The sequence below is a fragment of the Nycticebus coucang genome, chromosome 2 (assembly GCF_027406575.1).
Source record: "Nycticebus coucang isolate mNycCou1 chromosome 2, mNycCou1.pri, whole genome shotgun sequence".
In the NCBI taxonomy this organism is placed as follows: Eukaryota; Metazoa; Chordata; class Mammalia; order Primates; family Lorisidae; genus Nycticebus; species Nycticebus coucang.
Window position 1 is genome coordinate 103,628,992 of NC_069781.1, and position 23,122 is coordinate 103,652,113.

Below are 23,122 nucleotides of genomic sequence, written 5' to 3' on the forward strand. Positions count from 1 at the left end.
AAGCTTTGGTTAGGTTTTGAACCATCTCAAGCCCTACGCAGGCATTATGCTCTGTGTCAAATGTGAATCAAAGACTGAGTCAGACAACCATGATTATTTCCACTTCCTCATATTTTCCTCAGGAACCCGGTTTCATCTCACTGCTACCTCCCCCCAGTCCCAGCCTGGCCTGTTTCATGAGGCACCACTCAGATGACTCCCATCTGCAGCAGTACAAATTCTTTCCATATAAGCCTTTGGCTCCCAGCTTGCGTTGGCTTTGTTCCATTTACTCTTTGCTTCCCAAAGTCCAAAGAAGGTTTTTCACCTAAGTATGTGTTACATACATTGTCAGTACAGAGTAGGAACTCAGTGTTTTCTCTTTTACATCCTTTCTATGCTCATTTTAACCAATTTGTCGTATTATTCAAATTCAGCAGGCTTTATGTGCAAGGAACTCTAGTAGTTGCTTTTCTCTTGAGCCAAATGTCTGTCCTAAAGCTCTAGAGCTTTAATATTAAAACATCTATATAGGGCGGCGCCTGTGGCTCGAAGGGGTAGGATGCCAGCCCCATATGCCAGAGGTGGTGGGTTCAAACCCAGCCGCGGCCAAAAACTGCAAAAAAAAAAACAACTATATAAATTTTTCCTATTTTTACTTTGTTTAAATATATTTCTGGATCATTCACCCATATTTCCTGGTTTCATTAATCCCTTTTAATGTTCTTTAGCTTTTTCATTTGCAGTTTGTGTACATTCATGAATTCTACAAATGTCTACTATGTGCCTAGGTACTATGCTAGCAGTTCAAAGTGAGTAAGACACTCTTTTACCAAATTGCATGTTATATGGTTGCTTCAGTATTTAGTTGAAGTAACAAATGTATACACCTACTGTAATCACAAGTGATTGCTATAATACACAAATTATATGGGGACACATAAGAAGAAGCAGGGAGATTTCCTGAATAGATGGCATTTGAGTAGAATGACAAGAATTTTTACAGGTGCTGGAATAAAGAGTGTTCACTGGGACTTGGGTGAAGTTTTAGAAGCATAGGCCAGAAAGTAAATTTAAGGAAATTTCACAGAGAACTTGGAGTTCCACATTTTATTTATTTATTTATTTTGAGTCAGAGTCTCACTTTGTTGCCCCCGGTAGAGAACCCCATGGCACACAGCTTATAGCAACCTCAGACTCCTGGCTCAAGCAATTCTCTTGCCTCAGCCCCCCAAGTAGCTAGAATTACAGGCACCTGCAACAATGCCCTACTATTTTTTTTAGAGGCGGGATCTCGCTCTAGCTCAGGCTGGTCTTGAACTAGTGAACTCAGGCAATCTGCCTGCCTCGGCCTCCCAGAGTGCTAAGATTACAGGTGTGAGCCACTGCACCCAGCCCTTAGTTCCACATTTTAGAAATTTAGCCTTTATTCTAGACTCTGAAACAAATCACTTTGTATTTTTGAGGGGGGATAGTGACATGAAATCACTCATGTTTTAGAAAGATAATTTTGGAGATTTGTGAATAATACAGAATCAAGAGTCTGACTCCATTGTTCATAGTTTGACTATCCATTCACCAATTAGTAGGAATTTGGGTTGTATGAACTTGTTTGTCTATAATGACTGAAGCTGCTGTGAGCATTCACATGTAAGTCTTTGTATGGACATGCTTTCATTCCTCTTGTTTAGATTCCTAGGAATAGAACTGCTGCTGTATGGCAAGCTTGTGTTTAGTTTAAGAAACTCCCAAAAGAAGGTGATGTCACAGAAAATGGCAAAGTAGGGTACTCAAAGAATCAGTACCTCCACTGAAACCACTATAAACTGCCAAAAATTACAGAACTCATTTTACTGGGACTCTGGAAACTAATCAGACCCTTGAAACAACTGAGGGAGTGCTTGGTGAAGAGAAACAGCTGACTTCCAGTGAAAAATATTACTTGCCTGCCTATCATCTGTCATTCCCCAGCAAGGCAGTGGCAGCTATGACAGTAGCAGCCCATGTTCTTGGTGGGGCTTGCTGTTGCCCGGGGGTGAACACAAAATTTCTTAAAATACTATGGCTGTACATTGTGACCTGTCCTGTGGTTCCTGAAGGGACCAGTGCAGAAGCTGACCTTTGTGTCACTACCACCCCCTGGGCTGCAGTAGATTTCTGGGAAGTGGCAGCATCTATGGGAAAGATTTAAAGTTGTACATTACACATGTCTGCCGGGGGCAAGGGATGGAGGGCAGAGCAATCAGCAGACAAATCCAAAATCTCTGGAGGGAAGAGTCTGAGGGGGAGGTTTCTTGAGGGATTAAAGGGCTTAGGAGAACCACTGTATATTTGAGGGGAAAACAGAGTACCACACACATGCCCAGGACAGGCTGCATGCTCAAACAAGACCTGAGAGAAAAGTAGGCTTCCACCTCTGATGGAGCAAGTAGAGAGTGAGAGCTGAGGCAGAGTGTGGGCAGACTGCCTGAGCACTGAAGGTGTGCCCACCTCAGCCAAACTGCAAAGACTAGAAGAAGAGAATTTTTTTTCTTTTCCTTTGGGCTCTAGGCATTTAAGGAAATCTCTGTCAGGCAACTGTCTTCAGTGACCACACACAATCAGGAATACGGTCTTTGCAAAAATGGTCTGGAAAAGTTGCTAAAGAAGACAATTGCAGTCCTTAGCAATCAACAACAGTAACCCAAGAACAGAGGAGAATTTGATTCCCAGAGTACCACATTCTGGTATTCAAAATGCCCAATCTTCAACATCCAAAATGCAGGGTATAGAAAGAAATAGAAAAGAATGGCCCATTCACAAGGAAAAAAATAAATACAGCAGAACCTCTAAGTCAGTGGTTCTCAACCTTCCTAATGCCTGTGGATCACAACAGGAACTGTATTAAAGGGTCACGGCATTAGGAAAGTTGAGAACCACTGCTCTAAGTTGACCACCCAAGGGACTGCAACCAACTGCTTGGCATATGGAGGTGATCAACATAAGGAACTAGGCTACTTACTGACATGTATATGTGGTGCATGTTCAGTCTATGAAAATTAGGTCAGCTTGAGGAGGTAGTCAGTGTGAGAAAGTACTCAGCTATGGAAGTTTTGTGTATACATATACAGAGGGGGACAAAAATATATACACACATTTTAAGGAAGGAAAAATCTGGCCAGGCATGGTGGCTATGCCTGTAATCCTAGCACTCTGGGAGGCTGAGATGGAGCATTGTGCTTGAACTCAGGAGTTCAAGAGTACCTGAGCAAGAGCAAGATCCCATCTCTTCAAAAAATAGAAAATATTAGCCAGGTATTGTGGCAGGTGCCTATAGTCCCAGCTACTTGGGAAGCTGAGGCAGGAGGATCTCTTGAGCCCTCAAATTTGAGGCTGCTGTGAGCTATAACATTCTACCCAGGGCAACAGAGTGAGGCTCTGTCTTTAAAAAAAAAAGGAAAAAACAGTATGAAAATTGTAATACTTAAGTTACATTTGACTTCTATACAAGATACAATGTACAAGATAACAAACATTATGGATATATATATATAGAGAGAGATATAGACATATAGATATATACAGGGTGGCCAGAAAGTTCATGTGCAATTTGAATAATTATAACTATACAACAAATTATATAATTTTATTTTTGAGACCAAGTCTTAGTTTATTGCCCTCAATAGAGTGCTATGACATCATAGCTCACAGCGACCTCAAACTCTTGGGTTCAAGTGATCCTCTTGCCTCAGCCTCCCTAGTGGCTGGGACTACAGGCACCCGCCACAGTAGAAAAACTGCCCAGCTAGTTTTTCTATTTTTTAGTAGAGATGGTGTCCCGCTTTGCTTAGGCTTGTCTCAAATTCCTGAGCTCAGGCGATCCACTGGCTTCGTCCTCCCAGAGTTCTGGGATTAAAGGTGTGAGCCATTATCCCTAGCTGATTATGCTTTTAAGGAAGATTTCAAATGAAGCATCCTGTAAGAAACCCATCTGTTTTTTATTTAGAACTATTATATAATATTTGGAGCTTTAGATAGTTCAAATTGTTACAAGTACCTTTCTAAACTACCTTATCTTATAAAGTCTAGTTGTAATTTAAACTGAGTATAACCATATGTTCACATTTCCTGACTCTTTACCACTTTATCCAGTCTTTAATTATGTTATTTTTATCATTTATAAACATGAACTACACAGTATCATCCTAGCTCCTCCCTTCCTCCCCCAAAAGGCCCGATTGTTTACTGGCTGTTCTGGAGAAGGGTGTTTCAGGTAAGCACCTTCCTTGCTGTAAGTTACTATGAGTTAAATGATTTTACAGGTCTGTAAAGTGTCATAAGCCAGTCATTTAGGAGCATTTTATGAGAACATCATTATCACATTTACATACAAAGTACATGGAGCATATAGGACCCAAAGGTATTTGCAAATGCTCTTGGAAGGCAAGAGCGTGCTGGCTGACCAGATTCTCCAGGGGTGTGTCAGTGGTGAGCCACTTCTCAACAAAGAGCTTTCACTCCTTTAGTTCTGTTGACATAACAATTATTAACTATTTGTTTGAAGATTTTTTTCAAATTGTAATTTCTTTGTGCATTTTCTTGCCATAAAACACATCTGGTTAGTTTTTAGTGTTTATGGTACTTGTAAATAAAGAATTCTCTTTCTGTTACAAATGTGTAAATAAATGCTATGCTTAAATGATATTTGATTTGAAAAACAACATAGAATTTATATTTGTCTGAGGCTGAAATATAACTTTTAGGAAATTGGAATCTGTCCTTTGGCAGATTTTGTCTTTAAGGAAAAAAAGCAGGCAACTTGACTGTCTTGGCGCACACTCTCAGTTTCCATTTCCTCCTGTTGGCCTGGGCTACACAATCAAAGTTAGACAGTTGTTATGTAAGCCTCCGGGGCCCTTGTCCCTGGCCAGCCCTTAAACACAACATCTATTTCCAAATCAAAAAACTGTACATTCCTTTTCCATTTCTTTGGTCAGCCTTGGTTTCTGGAAATTAGTTTTGTTTCTTGAAATGTTCTTTAAACTTACAAGTTTGCTGAATTATTAATAGGCGATTTCAAAAGATAAAATTCACAAATATTAAAACAAATGTCCACAGCTAGTGTCTTCATGTAACAAAGATTTGTAAGCTGCAGCTTTTGGACCATTTTTTCCAAACATGATGCAACTAATTCTAGTTGAACAAAATCACGTGGACCATAGTTTCAGAGGAGTAGAGAAGATTAAGCAATTGAAGTTTGAAGAAATCAGCCAAGAGGGAATCAAAATTAAAATCCATATTTTCAGATAACTTTAAGCACTTCCACACATTGAAATACCAAGGCAATGGGAATGCACTGAAAACATTATTCGAAGCACACTGAAAAATAACTAAAAATCATTTTGCGTAAGATAAGACCTTCAAGGGAGAAAAATACAGAACATACCTTTGAAAGATGTGCCCTTGTCTATCAATCTTAATCCAAGAAAAGACTTAACGACTGCTCCTCAGAACAGTGTTCCAGTTACCACAGCATTAAGAAAGGCTTGCAGACTGCTAGTCTTAATCAGGAAGATCATGGAAAATAAAATAGGTGGTTCTTGGTACCAAATTCTGGAGAATTTGTAAACAATATTTTGTGCATTTCTGGTAATTGTTCTTTACGATAGTTGTGACAGAGCTAGAAAAGATCCAGAGATAAGAATTAAAGTCACCAAAATGGCTGCAGAGTTCCTGGTGAAGAAAAGAAAAAGCATTCTCCAACCTGGAACAGTAACACAAAGAGGAAGTATCTTGGCACTTATCACAACTTTTTATTATAAATTTAGTTTATATATTATCTGTCTTTTCCACCAAATTTAATGCTTCATGAGGTCAAGGATGCCGTCTTTTATTTTTTAACTTTTTGTTGAAATAGAGATGTATAGAAAAGGGCATACAGTTTATCATTTTTCACCAAGAAACTTGTGAACCCACCACCCAGATCAGGAATAGAACATGAGCAGCCCCAGACACCCCTTTCCTCCCTTTTACTCATTTCCCTACCAAGGATAAGCACTCTGCTGGCTTCTAACAGCAAGACCCTCTAGCTAACTCCAGATAACTTGACACAGCTGGAATTTGGTTGTATGTGGCATTCTGCGCCAGCCTTTTTTCGCTCAGCATTGTGTTTGTGAGGTTCATCCATATGGTGTATAACTTTAGGTCAATCCCCTCATTGCTGAATAGTATTCCATTGTGTGGTCACCACAAAGCATTCATCATACTGTTCCTGGGTATTTCTTGGTTCTGGCTTATAAACAATAACACTACAAGTGTTTAGGAACACATGAAAAGATTTGTTAGGTGGAATTGCTGAATCACAGGGTATACATATGTTCAGCTTTAGTATATTTTGCCAACACTTCCAAAGTAATTACTCCAGCAGTGTATAAGGATTCCAGTTGCTCACACCTGTTTCAACACTGGTTTTATCAATCGCTTTTAGCCATTTGAGTCATACCATTGTGGTTTCAGTTTGCATTTTCCAATGCACAATGTTTGTTTTTTTATTCATGTATATACCAGCATTTAATGTCATGCTTGTGTTTTTTTATTAGAGCTTTTTCAATACAAGTGATAAAGGATGGGACAGAAACCAAACTTATATTGGCTTGAACAAAAAAAGGAACTTTAGTGGCTCCTGTTGATAGTAGGAGGACTAGAGTAGTTCAGTCACTCAAAAGTTGCTGGCCCTTGGGATGGAGGCTTCTAGCTCCAGGTGTGAACCTCCCAGCAGCCCTTGCATCATCTCCCAGCATCCACTTCTCAATCCACAAAGCATGAGGGCTGGCCCAGGGGGCCACACACTGTCTGTAAGGTACAGTAGTGCCGGGATGTAGTGAGCGGGGTCCTGGGAAAAGGAGGGCAGGATCTGTCATCACAAGGAGGGAGATATCTCAAGAAAGCTTGCTGGACGAAAGAAAACAGGCCTCTAACAGTCCACTGTGGCTTCACACACAAAAGACACGCCATGATTTTGAATGAATGAATGAGTCAATCCAAAATTAGCATGTTGTGCAGGCCATGGATAGGGTGAATCGGAAATACTCTTAAGGGTTGTCTACTCCCTCTAGGAAGACAAAGCCATTTTAGAATAGCAAAGGATTTTCTTTCCTTCTGCCCTCATTTCCTCTTATGCAAGAGGAATTCTATGTTGATAGATAAATAGTTACAAGATCTGTTTTGCCAATTCATGGATGATCTGTAGAGAGATGAATAAATGAAAGAGCAGAGCTTATTGCTCTCCTATTATCTGTTTTAAGTCAAGCCCATAATAATCTGGTTCCTTCCTCCTGCCTGGGCCAGCGATAAAGATGAACAGTGATTAGTGCTTGGTGGAGCTGGTTTATGTGGTCTGTGGCCAGACTATAAGGCGAGTGTTATTCTAGGACCCAAATAAAAACTACACATTTTTTCCTTAAAATTCTTTAAGTAAATGGGAGCCACTTGTTAAAATAACCAAGCATAATACTAAAGGGAAAACGTACAAAAGCAAGAATGTAGGTAAATTTGGCTACCTTTCTCAATAATCTCAAATACAGGGTGGCCATAAAGTTGTCTATTTTTTATTGCACAAGAACTTTATGAACCCTGTATAATGTGGCATTCTGGACGGGAATCCTAGAACAGAAAGAGGACATCAAGTACAAAGTAAGGAAATGTGAAGAAAGTATGAACCTTAGTTATAATAATAATGCAGAAATATTGCTTCATTAATTGTAACAAATGTACCACACTGCAATGTTAATAAAAGGGAAAACAATAGGGGAAACCAGCTGTGGGATACATAGGGATTCTGTACTGTCTTTGCAGTTTTTCTGTCAATCTGAAACTTTTTTTTCTTTTTTTTTTGTAGAGACAGAGTCTCACTTTACGGCCCTCAGTAGAGTGCCATGGCTTCACACAGCTCACAGCAACCTCCAACTCCTGGGCTTAAGCGATTCTCTTGCCTCAGCCTCCCGAGTAGCTGGGACTACAGGCGCCCGCCACAACGCCCGGCTATTTTTTGGTTTGCAGTTTGGCCGGGGCCGGGTTTGAACCCGCCACCCTCGGTATATGGGGCCGGCGCCTTACCGACTGAGCCACAGGCGCTGCCCCAATCTGAAACATTTTAAAAATAAGGTTTGGCTCAGCACCCATTGCTCAGTGGTTAGGGCCCCAGACACATATACTGGGGCTGGCGGGTTCAAACCTACTAAGCAACAATGACGACTGCAACAAAAAAATAGCTGGGTGTTGTGGCAGGCGCCTGTAGTGCCAGCTACTTGGGAGGCTGAGGCAGGAGAATCACTTAAGCCCAAGAGTTTGAGGTTGCTGTGAGCTGTGACGCCACAGCACTCTACTGAGGGCAACAGTGTGAGACTCTGTCTCAACAACAAAAACTAAATAAATAAATAATAAAAATAAGGTTGATTTAGGAAAAACAAAACAGCTTTAAAAAAAAAAGAGGTAAGGACCTGGGAAGGAGCCTATGAAGCCCTTTAGCTTCAACTTTCTTAGTTTCATGGTAAATCCACCTCTCATATCCCTCCATTCTAATCAACACTTCAGCTGGATCATAGGCTACCTAAAATCTACTTTGAGAAAGGAATTGTGAGCAGGTGGGCCAGCTCAGCCACTTCTATGCCTGGCTCCAGGACGTTGGCAGAGCATTGCGTGTCTCCAGGCTTCCTTATTTTTTGAAACGCACAAAATTTTATATCCCTGTCTTATAAAGTTGTTACATCTCTGTCTCATAAAGGTGCTAAATTCAATATTTAAAAGATCTTTTAAAAGTAGAACTACTATGCAAATAGAATAAATTATTATTGTCCTTTGGTCTATATTTCTCTGGCTTTTCATTCGCCCTTAGGTTTTCATTCTCTTGTCCAGTATTCATATTTTTCAACTTTTTCTTTTTTTGTGTGGTTTTTGGCCGGGGCTGGGTTTGAACCCGCCACCTCCGGCATATGGGACTGGCACCCTACTCCTTGAGCCACAGGCGCCACCCTTTCAACTTTTTCTTAATCATCAGTTGTTGAGTATTTAACAATTTCAACCCTTTAAACTTTTATTTATGTAAGTTATTTATGCCTGTTTTTATTTGTCCTGGAAGTGGGGGGTTGCTTTTTTCCTAAGGACATGTGTTGACTTCATGATTTATTTTCTCACATTTTAAAAAACTGAAAGCATTTAACACAGAACTCTAAAATACAAGTTTGGAGGCACATCACTGACTTTCTTTATAAAATATAATTTAAATGTTATTTGAACCTTAAACTCTATACCAAAACTATTCATCAAGTATGATGGAAAATTAAAAAATATTTTATGTGGAAGGTCCTCAAAAAATGGCAGATTAAAAAATGCAGTATTTATTGGATATCCTGCCAAAAATGGCAGTAAAGAAAGTTTTTAAAGATATAAGTGTACATATAAAGAATAGGTGAGAAGAAATAAGCAATAAAATATTGGAAGCTAGGAAGCAGAGGGAAGTGTGATATTTTTTTAAGACCAGAGAAGAAGCCTGGTAGAAGGCTGACTTACTCTGTGGAATTCAATCTGCTCAGAAATAAAAGGTATCAAGTACCTATGAAAGTAGGCATGAGGATGGAGAAGAATTAATCGGAAATCTATAGAGGAGGCAGAAAGGCTTCTCTACCCCCACCTTACTTCTGTTCCCCCATAACAGCAGGCCTGTCTGGAAAAAGACAAAGTGCCAGAGAGGTTCTGGACTCAGGGCCCCACCATGGCTTTTTCATACCTTTCTTCTAGAAAGAAAACTAAGAAGTTTTAATAACAAAATAAGGCACAGGAAGTTTCCTTTACTAGATCAGGGCTATTTAAGGTTGAGACTTGGCTTATTCATACCTGGCACTAGATTGGGAATGGATGAGCAAACTTTTTAGTGGCAATTATGTTTCCCAACAAAAATATTTTTTGTGGGGAAGAAAAAAATGTTTTTGCTGCTACCATTAAACTCAGTTGCCAGTACTGAAGTACATGATTACAAATTGATTATAATGAAACTTGACATATACATTATAACTACATTTGAACTTAGAGATGTCATATAGTAGAATGTTTATGAGCTCAGGTTTTGGAATCTGTTGGCCTTAAATTTACTAGTGTATAATCTCGAGCAAGTATGTTAATTTTTCTGAGCCTTAGTTTCACTAAAATGAGCATTATAATCAAAGATAACAGAGGACTGCTGCAAGAGCTGACTGAGCTGATACATGGTGAGTGCATAAGGTCTGCAGAGGTGAAGGACAGCAGCTAGGGGGCAGGATGGGAGTAGAAGTGACCTGTCTAGTGAAAAAGAACCTGAAGACTTCCCCAATCTCAAAATGTCTGTTATTCAATGAAAAAATGTAAATGAGACTATAACTTTAAATTATAACCAGTTTCATTGTTTTTGGACAGCATTACTTTGAGATTTATGAAATAGTGAGGGAGTAATGACCTTAGTAATGATAAAATTTCCAGTGTATATCTGAAATATTACTTTCATTGTAAGTATAATTAAATATTAATAATTACATAGAGGTAATTGTGAAATTATTTCTAGAGAGTTTCTAGCATTTATCATTACATTTATATATTTAGCTTCTTAATTATCATTTCTGACTATTTAAAAATAAGCCCAGCCCCAGCCAAACTGCAACAAAAAATAGCCGGGCGTTGTGGCGGGCGCCTGTAGTTCCAGCTACTTGGGAGGCTGAGGCAGGAGAATCGCCTAAGCCCAGGAGTTGGAGGTTGCTGTGAGCTGTGTGACGCCACGGCACTCTACCAAGGGCAATAAAGTGAAACTCTGTCTCTACAAAAAAAATAAATAAATAAACCAGCTTGGCTCACCTTTTCACAGTAGTGGTCCAGGAAGAAATTGAATTACTTTTCAAAGCATACCGTTGCTATGTGATTGATTAGCTTCAAATGACAATCTTTTTTTTTTTTTTTTTTTTTTGTAGAGACAGAGTCTCACTTTTATGGCCCTCGGTAGAGTGCCGTGGCCTCACACAGCTCACAGCAACCTCCAACTCCTGGGCTTAAGCGATTCTCTTGCCTCAGCCTCCCAAGTAGCTGGGACTACAGGCGCCCACCACAACGCCCAGCTATTTTTTGGTTGCAGTTCAGCCGGGGCTGTGAACCCACCACCCTCGGTATATGGGGCCGGCGCCTTACTGACTGAGCCACAGGCGCCGCCCTCAAATGATAATCTTAAAAACAAAACTGCGTGGACTAATATTCCCATCTGAAGTGATATTTGTTTTCTCCAGTAATTGTAATCGGAAGTTGGTTTTTAAGGGTCCATTTGCCTTGAGACTGATTACAGAGTACATGTTTCTAGGCTATATATATACTGATTTTGCTTGCTTAATTTCCCATTCTAAAATGTATGTTGAAGAATTATATTTGTAACATTATTATTCATCTTTAGGATTCACACATCCCTTTGTTCCTCCTTTTAATTCCATTTTCTAGACAAGGTGTTTATGGCCATACTTTTTTACCTTGTAATCTCTCACACCCTTGGTTTTCTGAGAAGTGCTAAGAGTTGTTTTCAAAGTGGTTTGATATGGGCTGTTTGGGTATGTGGGTTTTGTAGGGTCACAGGATAGCTATGGGCAGGGGCAGGCTCTTACACCACCAATCCACCAACGCCTCCCCAGCCTCCCATGGGTCCTTCTGACTGACAAGGGGAGAAGGCAGGCACACAAGGGCGAGTTGGCCTTGTCCCCACACCCCAGCACAGTAGTCCCTGCTCCTTGGAGCTTCTTTCTATAATGACCTTAGCAAAGGGAGAGCTAAGTGTCTGGGAATAGGGTGTCTGGGAATAGGGTGGAACTGCAAAAGATGGGCCAAGAGGGAGAAATTAAGTGGGAAAACAATTTGTTTTGCTTTCTTTGGGTGTGTAATATGATATATGACATGGGAAAAGGCAGTATCAGGTGTCGCCCTACACTGTGTGCACAAGGGTTCAACTGGAACAAGGTCAGGAGACAGGGCATTCCATCCTCCTGTCCACACGGAAATACTGTCATAGGAGTAAGAGAGTTTCTATTGGAATTTTAACCTCAGGTTTGAGAAACATTTTGTAACTATGCAGAAGCATAGAAATGCCACCTGAATTCAGCCCCCTACAGGAGTTCTGATCACAAGAAAGGTAAAAAGAGATGGAAAAAAAGTCCATCTCAGGCTTGGGAACTAAGGCCATATAGGACAGACCTCCCCCTCCAAAAGCGCTCCTTCCTAAACTATCATTTTGCCAGTGATACAGAGTGACTGTGTGGTCTTGTTGTGTGGTTGTTTTTTAATTTGATCTGTTTCCCAGGGTCACTTCCCAAGAGAAAACACTATTAAAATTCGGATGTTTTCCCACCAGACTTTTTCACACACAAAACGTGGTCTGAGTTCCTCCAAGCCTGAGGCCACCTCCAGACTCTCTTTTGGTTTGTCTGTGTCTCATGAACATCCTACTGCCTGGAGCCTCACTGTCTCTCTCTGGGGACTAGTATGACCCACCTCCCCCAGTCTGTCAGGATCTGTGAGAATAACTCTTTTAAGCTTCGCAGCTGTGTGGATCTCTGTGCAGCTGCTAAGCTCTGCCGTCATAGCACAAAAGCAGCCATAGACTGTATGTACGTAAATGAATGGCTGTGGATGTGTGCCCATCAGGCTTTATTGTGGACACTGAAATTTGAATTTCACATAATTTTCATGTCACGAAATCTTTTGAATTTTTCCCTTTTTTTTTTTTTTCTTTTTTTTGGCCGGGGCTCTGTTTGAATCCGCCACCTCCAGCACATGGGGCGTGGCAGCCTACCCCTTTGAGCCACAGGTGCCGCCCTGAATTTTTCCCATTTTTAGCTTGAGGTTCCATACCAAAAAGAAAGGTGTGGCCAGGCACTGTGGCTCACACCTGTACTCCTAGCACTTGGGAGACCGAGACGAGTAGATTGCTTGTCTGGAGGTTCAAGGCCAGCCTGAGCCAGAGTGAGACCTTATCTCTAAAAAGTAGCGGGGCATTGTGATGAGCGCCTATAGTCCCAGCTACTTGAGAGGCTAAGGCAAGAGAATCACTTGAGCCCAAGAGTTTGAGATTGCTTGGAGCTGTGATCCTACAGCACTCTAAAAAAAGAAAAGAAGGGCGCGTGGAATTTGGCCTGCAGCCTGTCATTTGTTGTCCCTTGCTCTGATTCTTTCTCTGGTGATACAAGCCAGTTATTATTCATACCTGCATTGCTGTTCATTTATTAAAATCCCCCAAGTCTTCATTTTAAAAATGATATTGGAATATATTTCCAATAAAGTGGGTCTCTTTCAACTCTGAGGTTCCCTGATTCTCCCCAAGTCTTTTCCTTTCCACAAGAAAAGTGAGTGAAGGGAAGACGGAGTGACGGAGGCCCATGTAGAGCTCCCACCGGGTCTGCTGTGCGAAGAGTCCGGGGTGAGGTCATTGCTGAGGGCAGGGTTGCCCTATAAGGCCTGGGGCACATGAAGAATGTTTGGCACAGGCCCCAAGAGGGTTCTAGGACTAGGACAGCGGTACCAGAAGGGTGATCATGAGTCACGCCCAGACTGGGCCAGGCCACCCTCCCTTCTAGGGAGGTTTGTGTTTTTTGCTCCTATAGTAAAGTGCTGTGATGACATTCCAACTTTCCCAGGTTTATGACCCAACATGGGCTTGGAATAGAGGTTTTTCTGGTTGTTTGTTTTACTAAGCAACATTTAGGGCACATTTTTTAACTCCCTCCAGACAAGCAATATTATTAACAGAGTTACTCAGCTGTTCCCAGTTATTTTGGTAGCTGGTTCCTACAGTGCTGGTCCCCTGAGGAGCTCTTCCTGGACACCCACATTCATCCTCTGTGGCATCTGATCTTTGACTCCTGCCCTCCTCCACCCCCCACAGCCTCAGACCAGTGAGTCCTGAAGCCTCTAGAACTAGAGAACTACTGTGCCCCCTTGTTTTTTTATACCCAGACAACTCCGTGTCTCTGATCCTCAGAACCACATCCAGGAAAAGTTAGGATAATACAGTTTATAGAGGTAATTTGGCAACATAGTGACTTCATTCAGTTCTGTTTGTATCACTTCATGGAAATGTTCACTTCAAAATCATAAGTATTCTAGAAAAACTGGTTAAAGTCCATATAAGTAGACATGGATTTCCATCCTAGGTATAATCAAATGATTTAAAAGCCAGGCACCTTTTGTCTAGCTTTGTGGTCTGGGCATCTCTGTTTAACTTTGAATTGGATGGTGTGTCAGTGAGTAAACTATCTCTTCTGGTGATCATGCTAATTAGGAAATTTCCAAAAGGGGCTTCTGGTGCTGCCAGTGGTTGGTCTGTTAACTTCAGATGGTTGTGATGATACAGAGCATTTCTCCACAATTGCCCTAGAAGAGCTGAAAACCCCACTTCCCCTCCCACTCAGGCTGCGGGGGCCCTCATTTACACACCGCACAAGATCAAAACAACACAAGATCAAAACGACCAAGGTACCTAGCCCAGTATTTGGCACAGAAGACTCTTAGTCTCCAATGGATGACTGCATTGTGTTAGCTCACTGTTGAGCATGTTTTTAGGTTTGTTCTTTTTTTTTTAAGAGAATGCTCTTTCCTGCCAACTTCCTTTCCTTCCTTCTGCAGATCTGAGGTGCCTGCAAAGGAAAGGGCTGTGAGGAGAGCGCAGGCACTCTAGGGAGATTGTAAATTGACTGGTAAAACAAGTAAATTCACTGAGGTTGACAGGAAGCAGGTCTCTCAGTTGGCAAAGCAATTTACAGACATGGAAAGGAGTTGAACCTGGCTGTCCAGATGAGCTCATGTTTACTTGTTTTTTTTTTAGAGACAGAGTCTCACTTTATTGCCCTTGGTAGATTGCCGTAGCATCACAGCTCACAGCAACCTACAACTCCAGGGCTTAGGCAATTCTCCTGCCTCAGCCTCTCGAATAGCTGGGACTACAGCCAACCACCACAAGGCCCAGCTATTTTTCTGTTGCAGTTTGGCCAGAGGACAGGTTTGAACCCGCCACCCTTGGTATATGGGGCCGGCGCCTTACTGACTAAGCCATAGGTGCTGCCCCCACCCCCATGCTTGCTTGTTTTTAGTGAGTGCACAAACAGGTGTGGAATGGCTGCATGCTAGTGTGTCTTTCCTGGCTCTTTCCATTGAAAAGTTCTAAAAGTAATGAAACTCCAGGAGCAACCAGCCCAGGCCGTGGTCTGTAAATATTGTTGGCTGTTTGATTCTAGAGCTGGGCAAATACAAAATGAGCCCAGAACAGCTTGTGCTGCCAGCAAATGGAAAGCCCTCAAAGCACGATAGGGAGCAGCCTGTAAGGGCTTGTCCCTGAGGGCACCGCTTGTGCCCGCTGCACATCACCGCGGGCAGTGATCACCACAGGTTACAGCCTGTGAGTCAATAATGCTACAGACTAATTAGGAGGGAAAAGCTCTTTCTGCTGGTAGAAAGCCAGCCACAGATGCAGAAGGAACGATGGAAACAGAACCACCCTTTTGTGACGCTCACTGCAGTTAGTGCAGCCTCAAGCTGTCACCGGGACTCAGACTAGGGGGCGGACTCTGGTCTGAGGAGGCCCCTCAGAGCACACTGGTGGGGTTGTGTGTCACTGAGTCGCACACAGTATGGTTTCCACAGAGCTCCTGACCCAGCATCCCCTCGGCTGGACACCGTGTTAGACCCGGACTGAGTAGTCTGTAGCGCCAGCAGCTGCCCCTGGACTGTCAGGACAGGCTGTGCTGGGGTCTTGGGACACGAAGGAGATAGATAGTAGACACAGCTGGGACATCTGGAGGGGGCACTTCCTGGTTTGAATGGTTATATTTTGGTTTTGGGGGGGTGTTTTTTTGTTGTTTTTCTGTTTTCTTTTTTGAGACAGAGTCTCACTTTGTTGCCCTCGGGAGAATGTCATGGTGTCATAGTTCACAGCAACCTCAAACTCTTGGGCTCAAGCAGTCAGCCTCCCAAATAGCTGGTACTACAGGCGCCAGCCACAATGCCCAGCTATTTTTATTTTTTAAGAGATGGGGTTTTACACTTGCTCAGACTGGTCTTGAACTCCTGAGCTCAGGTGATCCACCCACTTCAGCCTCCCAAAGTGCTAGAATTACAGGCATGAGCCACTGTGTCCAGGGACAAGAGCACTTGTCATAGCACTTGACAGTGCCAAGGGAGGTGACAGGCGGTAGGCAGGGACAGCAGCTCCTCATTCTCCTCATATGCTGTTTCTGTAATTTCAAAATTATTTCAAATTAAATTTTAAAAACACACTGAAAGTAATTTCTTAAAGTCCTGTAGCCAATAAGAAGCTGAGCTGGGACCAAGGCCCTTTGTCCCTGGCAGAGCTGCTACACTGGCTCTAGAGCCCCAGTAATGCCTATTTACTTGTAATTTTGACTGTCTAATTACATGTAAGAACATAAGCATAATAACATATGTGAAGACCCTAGATCGGCATCTGCTACTTTTCTTTTTGAAATGAGGCAGGTCATCTTCCTTTTAAGTGCTCATACTTACAGATTTCTAAACCTTTCTCAAGGCTGGTGCCCTGGTCTCAGAAGCCTTGTGTGTGGAGCCACCCACCAAGACCGTACATTGCCAAGTCCAGCAGATGTGTCTCTGCTGATTTCAGCACATAACAGCAGAGGGACACCCTTGCCGCGGCCCCCTCTCCACAGCTATGCCACATCTTACTGGCTGCACAGCCCTGACCCACCTATACACTTTGCCTACCAGGCAAACAGCGCCTCATCCATATCCTTGCCCAGATCAGGAGCTCTCCAGCCCCCACACTCAGGGATGCAGCCCCTCCTCCAGAGCACATTGAGGCCACCACCATCACTCTGGCCACACGATCACCCACCTAACTAGCCCACCCCACCCACCATGTCCATGTAGCAATCACAATCAGTGTGATCCTTTCCAAATGGACATCAGACTGGGCTCTGGGGACCAGCCTGTGTGCCCACCTCCCATAGGTCCATACAAAAATTACATATAAATGTTTATTAATAAGAGCCCCCAAACTGGGAACAGCGAGAGTCTTTTAGAATGTACATCAAGGCTTGGCGCTCGTAGCTCAGTAGGGCACCAGCCACATACACTGAAGCTGGCAGGTTCGAGCCCGGCCTGGGCCTGCTACACAACAATGACAACTAGAAAAACAACAACAACAAAAATAGCCCAGGCATTGTGGAAGGCACCTGTAGTCCCAGCTACTCAGGAAGGTGAGGCAAGAGAATCGCTTAAGCCCAAGAGTTTGAGGTTGCTGTGAGCTGTGACACCACAGCACTCTACCGAGGGCGACATACTGAGACTCTGTCTCAAAAAGAAAAAAATAAATAAATAATTAAAATGTACATCAAGTCCCATTGCCCCTTCTGGGACTCCCATAGGGCAGGGAATAGTGGTGGGGAGAAGGCATGGATGGACTTGGGAGCAGTAGGGGACAGGGAGGAAGCAAGGTTTCCCATTTGTTTAAGTGGGAGACAAAGCAGAGAGGGCAAGCAATATAGCACTTCTCTTTGGCTTTGCACTGAAGCAGAACACAAAGGTGGTTTTCTGTAAAGCTTTGTTAAAAATTCTCCCTTTGCACCAGCGTCCAGCAACCTTTGCAGCAGCACACTGGGCCTCCAGTGTAAGACTGGGCTGGATATCAAATTGCCAACATTCTCACAGTCACCATTTTTTTATCATTAGCACCAGGAGAGTTTTTGAATGCAAACTCCCTGCATGTGGCAAGCAGCTGAACAAACACGAATTTGAATCACTGCCTCAGCATTCCTCAACCACTTGGGACAAGCTCTGCTCTGGAAGACTAGGGGCTCCAGACGGGGAAGGGCCTGTGCTTGCCAACTGTTAGTGTGCACGGCAGGGGCTCCAGCAAGGCCCCCTCCAGATACCCATCCCAACCTTCCTGAAAACATCTGTGGAAGCACAGGCTTCCTGTTCATTTTCCCTTATATATCAGAGCTCTCAGGGCGTGCAGACCACTCAGGTCCATTAGGAAGAGCCCTCACTCGAGCCTAGCCAGGTGCTTTCCTCCTCTGGGCCTTGGTTATACTGATGGCAAAATGTGACCTATCTAAGGTGCCTTCCAAATCAGGTTTATAATTTTCCAATTATAAACTGGAAACATACAGCCAGGCATGGTAGCTCATACCTGTAATCTTAGCACTCTGGGAGGCTGAGGTGGGTGGATTGCCTGAGCCCTCAGGTTTGAGACCAGCCTGAGCCAGACTGAGACCTCGTCTCAAAAAATAGCCGGGCGTTGTAGCATGCGCCTGTACTCCCAGCTACTTGGGAGGCTGAGGCAAGAGAATCGCTTAAGCCCAAGAGTTTAAGGTTGCTGTGAGCTATGACCTTCACACCACTCTACCAATGGTGACAAAGTGAGACTGTCTCAAAAATAAATAAATAAATTGGAAATATAGAGAAAATATATTGTACATATCTCCACCTTATCAGAGTATATCCACCTTAACTCTTTCTTGCTGATTTGGTCATCTTTTATCAATGTCAAATATATTTGGTCATCTTTTATCAATGTCAAATACAGTAATATGTGAAACTCTGAATCGCTGTTGAGATCTGCTGACCTCATGCCAAATGACCTCAGGCCCACTTTGTATTTAATTATGTCATTTTGCACAACTTTTCTGTCTTCTCCTTCAAAGCTGCCTGTATGTTTCAGTCAGACCCATCCTTTGTAGTTCTAATTATCATTGACTGTAAATAGGCTGCCACTCTTTCTGCGGTCTATTTAGGCTGTTCATCAGCATTTAATTGCTACCTCCTTCTTCTCAAGTGTGCTCTGAATAGTTGAGATTACCAGTCAAGTAAAGGAAGCTGGATAAACAGAGCCACATTATGAACTTATATAAAAAAGAAACTTTGCACACAGTCCCAAAAAAGTTCTACAGAAACATACTGAATGCCTGACCTCTTCCTAATGTTAGCATTTCTACCTTTGACTTTATTTACAGAACTAAAGAGAATAATTTCATTTTAATTTTTTAATGAAAGTACCTCATTTAAACCCTGCTTTTGTTCACAAGCAGAGGCCTGGCCATGGAGATCGCTCAGATCTGCTCTGTTGTGCTTAGAGGCTGAGTCTCTGGGCCCCAAGTTGGAGCCGGCCCAGGCCCCAGCCGTCACAGGGAGTCCCAAGTGCTGCTGAGCACGGCCTAGAAGCCAAACTGCCACGTTCACATGCTCTCCTTCATGTTCCTCATACAGTTGTGATTAACTTAGAAGAGCCTGTGGTTTAAAGGAAAAATCACTTCGGTATATATTTTCTCATCAAAACTATTTTGCTGAAATTAGTAATCGTCTATAAGCTTAAACCAGCTCCCTCTCCCCAGCCTCTGGCTGGCTCAGCCAGGTGTCTGGATGTGCTCTCACTTTGTTGGGTCTGCGTGCACGAGGCGCTGGCCTCCCACACTGGCAACAGCTCGCTGATACAGGGGATGGTTTATTCAAAAGCTATGACATATCTTTGTCCCCATGCAACCTCAATTGAGCAGAGCTAATCTGGTTCAGTACCGCACGTATCTGCAGCCTTATGAGGCTCTGCCAACCATGAGTTCAGCCCTGCTCCCTCGTCTTGTATTCTCTGACAAGCTGTCAGGCCGACATTTCTCAAGTGAAACTTCACCTCATCTCACTCTTTGCATAAGGCTGGGGAGATCACAGTGGTTTTGGTCACGGTTGGGATAGCATCTGACTAAGCATCGCCCTCAAGCTTCCATTTCTACACCAGATACCATGAGAGGACAGAAAAGGGAATGTTGGGCGGTGCCTGTGGCTCAGTGGGTAGGGCTCCAGCCCCATATACTGAGGGTGGCAGGTTCAAACCCGCCTGGCCAAACTGCAACAACAAAAAAATAGCTGGGTGTTGTGGCGGGCGCCTGTAGTCCCAGCTACTCGGGAAGCTGAGGCAAGAGAATCGCCTAAGCCCAGGAATTGGAGGTTGCTGAGAGCTGTGACGCCATGGCACTCTACCAAGGGCAATAAAGTGAAACTCTGTCTCTAAGAAAAAAGAAAAGGGAATGTCTTTCAAAGATTGGTCCCAGGAACTCCACATCTTATAGTGGAGCCTAGGGTAAAAGTCTTTTGTCATATTACCCCTGTAATCTCTCTTCACAAGAGCAGACAGAAAGACAGCTCTTTTTTTTTTTTTTTTTTTGTAGAGACAGTCTCACTTTATCGCCCTCGGTAGAGTGCCATGGCATCACACAGCTTACAGCAACCTCCAACTCCTGGGCTTAAGCGATTCTCTTGCCTCAGCCTCCCAAGTAGCTGGGACTACAGGCGCTCGCCACAACGCCCGGCTATTTTTTGGTTGCAGTTCAGCCGGGGCCGGGTTTGAACCCACCACCCTCGGTATATGGGGCTGGCGCCTTACCGACTGAGCCACAGGCGCAGCCCAGAAAGACAGTTCTTAAAAACTGAGATGGCCCCTGTTACCCTTACTGATTTTGAGTATGTGTCTTCTGTTCAGATTCCTAGAGAGGCTTTGTTGTAATGATCCAGGTAATGTGACAGTTCTGGTGTGCCAGGGGCTCCCAGGTCCTGCTCTTGAGTAACAGAAACAAGCATGTCCATAATTAGCATATTATATGGAGGAAAACCCCTGTATAAGCTAGACCTTTGTGAAATTCCACTTTGTTATCCTATGTTAGAGAATGCCTTTGACTCTAAAATGGTATGTCATCTCAGCTTCATGAGAATACCATGCACTTTCCCTTATTTCAGCAGGAGCCACAAGCCTCCACTAGGCACAGTCTGGGTATGTGGGCAGGGTCCATATGTGAGGAAGGATGCGTGGGCTGGGAGACACTTGGGTGTGCCCTGAGGCTGGTCAGGCTAGGAGTGTCCACTGCAGCAGGAGATGGCCATAGCCTTTGTAGACCCTCAGTTTGAAAGGCTTTTAAGGTCAGATGCTAAGACTGTCTGAGTAACAGTCTTTTAGCTTGGGGAGTCACCTGACCAGTCCTCCGTAGACCAAGGAACTGTCTCAGGTGGAAAAGAATGAAAAAACAGAATTGGAACAAGTTGTGGGATAGTTACATAAAATGTTAACACTGGGGGAAGTGACATCTGTGGGAACCTGGAGGCCGCGATGCTATGGAAAGATCTAGAATCGGGTGGTTGTGCATGACAGAAAGAGCAGGAGGGTAGTTGGCATCATCAGATGGTGTGTATGACACTCAGACTCTAATTTTCAGCCACTCACCTAGAAGAGCGTTTCTGTGCCCATCCTGTGGCCCCTTGCTCCTCCCCAATAGATCTATCCATAAACATTTATTCTCCCCACACAGGAAAAGTATCCAGATACTGTGCACCTCTCAGAGGGGGTTTCCTCCCACTACATGGCAATCCGGAATGCCAGCCAGCCGGGGTGAGTCGGCCCTGTTTCCTCTTAAAATAAGGATTATAAGTAGAACATAAAAGTATAAACCACCTAACCAAGAACTGAAGCTCATCACACCAGATATATTCCAACACTGGAAGAGATTAGGGGTGGAACACACCCTGTAAATGTTACTTTTGTAAATGTTTGCAGAGTGTGAGAGGGAGTGCTGGGCTGCAGGAGAAAAATGCCTGTCTGTCCCAGGGCCAGTGGGTCACAGTTTCACATGGTGCCCTTAAGCAGAGCAAGGAAGGGAGGCCAGGAGGTGGAGATGTGGGTGGAGCTGCTATTATTTAGAAATGGAAGGAGAGAAGCCAGTAGTGAATGGAGAGCCCCCAAGAAGCTAAGCAGTTGGAAAAAGCAGGGGAGAGCAGGTTCAGGGCTCTGGCTTCACAGCCATTCCCTTCATCGGCCATGGGTACTTCCCTGGCCTGTGCTATGCCCAGAACCGCTGTCCACATGTTCTATTTTTCATCCAATTGCCTTTGTTTGTACATGTGATTACATATATTTGTCAGTGTGTACTTTTATGACCGTGTTTGAAGCCTAAAAAACATCAGTTTTCAAGCCTTTAAAATAGTGTGGTTGTTCTGCAGGCTTCTGGGACTTGCCTTTGTCAACATCAGCCTCCTCTGGTGTCACATGTAGCTATAGTCCATTTTTTACTACTCTTGTCCTCGTGGGTGAATTACCAGTGTCATTTTGCATTCTTAGGTGGTGAGCATTTGGGTTCTTCATTCTGGCCCATGCCTCCTGACACAGCACACAAGCTTCCCTTGGGCTCATATCCCTAGAAATGAAATTCCTAGGTCACAGGGCAGATATGTGTTCAGCTTTCTGTCCATGTCAGATTATTTTCAAAGTAGTTACCAATCTATAGTCCCACTTAGGCTGTTCATCAGCCTTTAATTGCTGACCTCTGGTAATGTATAAGTTCCTATTGCTCTGTATTCTCTAACTTGGGTTATATACTAATTTTTACCAGTGTAGTGGAAACAAAGCAGTATCTTACTGTGGTCCTAATTTCCATTTTCCTGTGTAACTAACTGTATTTTTTATTTGTCTGCGGATTGATGTCTTTAGGACCAAGGGATCCTAGCATAGGCAGTTAAGAGACCTAGTGCTTGTAACAGGTTAGTCTTTTAACCATATTTTTCTATTTTTTTGAGACACAGTCTCACTCTGTCACCCTGGGTAGAGTCCCTGGCATCATAGCTTGCATTATAGGCATGAGCTGCCAAGCTGGCCTCACAAGCACTTTTGGGATTGGGATAGCTAGTCACTTGTTATTTATTATTTATTTTGAGCTTGAGAGGCTCAAGCAATTCTCTTACCTCAGCCTCTCAAGTATCTGGGATTACAGGCACCCACCATAACACCCAGCTACTTTTTGGTTGCAGTTGTCATTGTGGTTTGGCAGGCCCAGGCTGGATTTGAACCTGCCAGCCTTGGTGTATGTGGCTGGCACCCTCAGGAGTGCACCTAGCCACTTGTTCTTTCTTTAATACTCCTTGGGTATTTCTCTCTGCCTCCAGGCTTCACGAGAGAATCCATTTCCTTGCCTTTTTTTTTTTTTTTTGGCCGGGGCTGGGTTTGAACCTGCCACCTCCGGCATATGGGACCAGCGCCCTACCCCTTGAGCCACAGGCGCCGCCCTTCCTTGCCTTTTTTTAGGATCTAGAGGCCACTGCTCTTGGC

At 43.5% G+C, this 23,122-nt stretch overlaps 1 protein-coding gene across 1 annotated transcript in view; it reads left to right on the forward strand.

The window, feature by feature from the left end:
• CENPP (centromere protein P) overlaps window positions 1–23,122 on the forward strand; it is a 274,112-nt gene that overhangs the window by 247,259 nt on the left and 3,731 nt on the right. Inside the window, exon 6 of the mRNA XM_053577754.1 lies at window positions 21,333–21,412. Coding sequence (XP_053433729.1) covers window positions 21,333–21,412 — 80 coding nt within the window. The remainder of the gene's footprint in view (window positions 1–21,332; window positions 21,413–23,122) is intronic.